At 47.3% G+C, this 5,056-nt stretch overlaps 1 protein-coding gene across 1 annotated transcript in view; it reads right to left on the bottom strand.

Moving 5' to 3' along the window:
- LOC111646880 (transcription activator GLI2-like) overlaps positions 1-5,056 on the bottom strand; it is a 64,962-nt gene that overhangs the window by 25,917 nt on the left and 33,989 nt on the right. The window contains exon 3 of the mRNA XM_087171156.1: positions 4,493-4,598. Coding sequence (XP_087027282.1) covers positions 4,493-4,598 — 106 coding nt within the window. The remainder of the gene's footprint in view (positions 1-4,492; positions 4,599-5,056) is intronic.

Here is a 5,056-nt window from a genome sequence, read left to right as displayed (position 1 = left end):
CCCCCCCCCCATGCAGAGGAAGAAATGACCTAGATACAAACAAACAGATAACGGTGCTGCAAATCATGGCCTCCTTAAAAAGTCATTTCATCATCTCATCCTCCACTTTGTTCTGTCCTCGCAGCCGGACGACGTTTCTCATCTGACAACTTCCACACTGAAGCTGAAACATGTTTCTGTCTAATGCAGCTGATGGTTCTTCTTCACACGCTGATACTGAAGCAGCAACTGAGAGCAACCAGTGATTCAGCTGATCCAGAGCAGCAGCTGATGGTCTCCAGTCTCTAACCACCAACCATCAACAGAAGAACAAAGAGAACGTCCCGACTCCATCAGCTGATACGGCCCCACATTTCTGCGTAAGGTCACCTGATGAACCTTGATGGGAAACCAGAGCGCCGGCTGACTTCTGACCTCAATAAAGAATCCAGATATAAACTTTTTACATCTGCCTGCAAGTTAGCAGCCGTTCAGATTCAGACTAATCTGTTTTCAGAGTGAATAACACAAAGCTGGGCGGTCTTATGTTTCTTCTTCTGAGCCTTGACGACTCCTCCTCCGTGTCATCATTCTGAAACGGGAACACTTGTTGCTGCTGACGGCTCTCTGCCTCTGTCAGGACGGCTGACAGATGGAGTTTACACTAAACACTGAGATTAGACGTGAAGATCAAGACGTCAAACAACACGCAACGAGTAAAATGCTGGACGTCTGGTTTATTTACTATAATGTAGAAACTAGGTGTTTGTCTGTCGGTGATCTACACTTGATGATATGATTAGCATACATGCTACATTACTGTCCTTTCTTTGGGCTGGCTCCATGTGGGTGGAATCCAGTTTAAAGACTTTGTGTTTGTCCTTTATTCCTCAGTGAATTACCACACAGTGATATTACAGCACAGAAAAACTGATCACACGGCCTGGAGGAGGAGGCGGAGGATGAGGAGGAGGAGGAGGAAGGGCGGGCCGGCAGCAGGTCCATCGCAGCATGCGGGCAGCAACACTGGGCCGTGTTAAAGCAGGAACTGAACTCTGTGTTGGTTAGAAACATGTTCAGAGTGAAGCTGTGAGTGTTGTGTCTCTCTGTTGACCGTCTCCTCAGGGCAGCTCGTGTTTTACACATTAACAGAAGATCTCTGCGCTACACAAACACTCAGTGTGTTTCAGTGCTTTTGAACTTGACTGCAGGGAGCTGCAGGCCGACGTTAGGGAAACTCACACTGAGGAGATCCCAGTGCTGCGGACAGGAGATCACGCTCTGCCAGATGAGCTTGTGAAGATGTCGTTGGTACGAGTGTCATGAACTGGGGTGTGAGTAGAAACAGAGTGATGATGTGATGTAAAAATGAACTGAAGACAAAGGGAGTCGCCTCAAAAGGAACACACTTCTTTTTAGTTGAATCAATGTCTGATAAATTAACTAGGTTCAGACTCCAGTTAGTTTCTGAAGGAACATTCACATTCTTCGCTGTGTCTGACTCTGGTTAAGCGAGCGGAGAGACCGGGGGTCGCCACTGTACATGATCACAACTGAAAAATGTTCAGGGGTGTTTTGCCTCTTAAACTACAACTTTCCATTTAATTCTAAAGTCCAGTGGCGCCAGTGCAGAGAGGCCAACACTGGAGGAGGAGGAGTCTTCCCTCGGCCTCCTTCAGTCCAGCGTTTCATCTTCAACTAGAAATGCTCTTTGAGGAAAGTAAAAACTCTGGAAACTCCAGGTATGACTTTTAGAGTCAGGTCTGCCACAGATCTGGTCTCAGCTCCTTCATGTTGGTGGTGTCTGCCCCCCCCCCCCTTCCCCTTCCTGCCTCGTCCTGCAACTTCCTCGCCTCACTGTCATTTGGCGGCGACGGCGAGGGAAGACAAACCGTCCTCGGTACCCGGTGGAAAACGAGGCTTCCCCTCGGCTGCTTTTTATGACAGGCTTGACAAAATAACCAGCCCTCTCATTACGGTATATGCAAACAATGATAAAGGGGACGGCGCGGAGATGTCATGTTAGACAATCAAGGAGGGGACCTCTGACACGCCGCCACGACTGTATAACAAAGTGCCGCACCAGGCGACAAATGACACCGCACTTAATTTGCTGCGCAATGTTCCTGTAATTAGGTGAATTTGGCACAGGCAGGGGGGAGCGACAGCTAGATCAAGGTCTTGATGAATTAGGGGTCCACTGTCAAGATCAAATCACATTAATCAAGGTGGCCGAGTCCACGGACAGCCGCCCCCCTCCCCTCCCCTCCCCAGCCCTCCACTCTCCCAGCCGGCGTGATGAATAGCCCTGCTGCCGCCAGGCGCGAAGTATGCATCACCATCAAATCTGTGAATTTAAATGTAAGAGTACTATTTGGAGAATTCTATTGACTTTTTTTGTCCCGCTGCCAGTTTTTCTTTTGTGATAAAGTAACTTCAGACCCGGTTGTTCTGATTCAAAGTGTGTCACGGACTCAGCTGCTCCCTCTCACATGTTTTCAGTTTACCTGCCGTCTGCTTCAAAGCAGAGGTACTGATTCAGAAAGTCACTTTTCAATGAGCAGCAATTAAGATAATAATGTACAACAACACTTAGACTGTGAGCAGGAACATTTTCAATCAAATTTATCAACATTCATATTAATGCTCCGTAACACACTCTCCTAACGAGTCTGTGCTTCTGGCTGAATTCAGTCAGTCAACAATCCTCATCAGCAGACGGACCTCGCCCGTCTCCCACATGTTTCATAGAATTTCAAAAATTGATTCTTGACCTCGACAGCAACTGCAGCTGCTGATGAGGATCGGCTGATTTCATCAAAAGCTCCAGAAAAGCTAAGAATTGTGGTAAGATGTACTTTAAACAAGATATATTTTCATTGTGTCCTGAAATGAACTGAAACCAAAAACACACATGCAACAATCGGCATCCCTGTTGTAGTTGCACAAACACTGGTTTGGCTTTTGAACAAAAGCAAGAAAAAGGGGATTTTTCAGTGAACCAACGGCTCCTGATACAAACAACAAATCTGTAGTTGAATTTTGTATAGTGTAGTGTATATAGCACTCTGTTCTTTACAAGCTGAATTTCCCTCAGGAAAATAAATGGGATGGCATCTCTTATTGAAGCCCACAGCAGCCTGGAAGTCGGCCTCACCACCAGCGCTGCAGCGGCACAGGCAGCCTGTGCTGTGACCTCTATACTCGGGGAGTTTAATTACCGCGCTAGCTCGGGGGCAACACGGCCTGCACCACACAGATTAGTCCACACAACAAGCCATTAATGAATATAAAGAGGTGCTGGACGGGGGTTGGATGTATTATGTCATCAGTGATGGATCCGGCCCTGCCGATCGCTGCTAATGGAGCGAGCTGCAGATTGATACCAGCCAACTGGCAGAGACTCATTCATGTTTCAGCCTCTTATTTATCCAGCAACAGAAGTGGGAAGCAACTGGGAACATTTACTCAAGTACTGTCCACAAGTCCTCGGCAGTTTCTGTTTCTACTCCTTCACGTTTCAGGAGGAAATACTTTCCATTGATTTGACCATTTAACCAGCGGATTCCCGGGTTTAATCTGAGAGCCTTCGTATGAAGCCTGAAGCCTCCTCAGCCTCGGACCCTCAGGGGCCCAAAAAGCTTAGTTTTTGCTCATATGATGATTATTGGTACAAGATCAGCTGAGAGGATGCCGCTTCATCTTCACCTTCATCGATCCTCCAGTTTAGAGCTCAGTGGTCGCATCAGTCAGAAAAGTGTTTGTAGTGTTACTGTTCATCAGCTCTTTGCTCTTGTTCTCACTTTTGACACCGAATGTTGCAGTCAGAGATCTCTCACCTAAAGCTCCAACAAGCCTCTTCTACCGTTACTGCCCCAGATTTCAAACTGTCTAATCAGGTAAAAACCAGAACCGTCAGGGAGGAGGAATCATTTAGATTTAACAAACTAAAGACTAAAGGAAAGTCCTGCAGCAGCAAGTCAAGCTGTACTTCTTACTCCACTGGAAGTGAGTTCACACACGTGTTTCCCGCTCAGCAACATGCCTTGCTCAGTGGCACCTCAGCTCTTGAAGGAGAGGGAGGTTTTTTCACTTTTGCATCCAGCAGCACGACTTCAGAGAGCGAGCTGACTTCTCCGTACATCAGAGAGTCTCAGCCCCGGATGGTTGCACTCGCCCACTTAATCAAACTGTATCGGAAACAAGGGCTGCGGAGGAAATATTCAGAACCAGCATTGATTATTCACTTTGGAAGTCAGCATGTTGTCATCTGCTTTTGATACTGAACTTGGCGAACGCTCAGCTCTCATCAGCGCCCGCGAACATACACTCACAAGCAAATCCTCTGGAGTTAGAAAAAAAGAAAAAGGAAAACAACCTCTGCTGCGGCGCCGTAACTGAAGATGAAGTAACGATTTGCATCAAAAAGATCTGACGACTTTAAGTTGGTTCAACCTGCATCTGACGAGCCTCATGTCGCAATATTTACTCAGCAGAATAAAAGGCCACTTACCCGTGCATGGCGTGCAGAGCGTGAGGCTCGTAGTGGTATCGTCCCTCGTGATGGCGCATGTCAATCGGGATCGGCGTGTGGAAGGTGGGGAACATGTGGTGGGGGGCTGCAAGAACAGAAAAGCAAAGAAGAAGAGAGAGTTAGATGAGGAAGGGAGGGAGGGAGGGAGGGAGAGGAGACTTCAAAAAAAAAAGAGCTTGCCTTTCAAAACAAAAAAAAGAGAAATTTCAAAGCAAAAGGGCTACAATAAAGCAACATGAATTTCAGAGCAAGCTGAGCACTTTCGTGTAAAATATTGGCACTATCACACAAGAGAAGTGGAATAAATAAATAATCAAAGTCATCCTAAGAAATCCTACATCTTGAACATAAAAGATATCCAACCGGGCTTTTGACAAAGACCTGCAGCTAGATGGTCTTTGAACTAGTCGGGATGATGGACTGTGTGGAGGGAAGCCGCGGCCCGACTCAAACCGGGACTGACAGCACAGGGAAAAGCTTTCTTCTGCTCACGCTCTTCCCTCTCCCGTCCAAACAGCCCCCCCCCCCCCCCCCCCCCCCCCC

The sequence above is a fragment of the Seriola lalandi genome, unplaced genomic scaffold (assembly GCF_002814215.2).
Source record: "Seriola lalandi dorsalis isolate HSWRI2012SDOR001 ecotype SW California unplaced genomic scaffold, Sedor1 jcf7180002054977, whole genome shotgun sequence".
Taxonomy (NCBI): Eukaryota; Metazoa; Chordata; class Actinopteri; order Carangiformes; family Carangidae; genus Seriola; species Seriola lalandi.
This window is presented reverse-complemented; position numbering and strand designations above follow the sequence as displayed.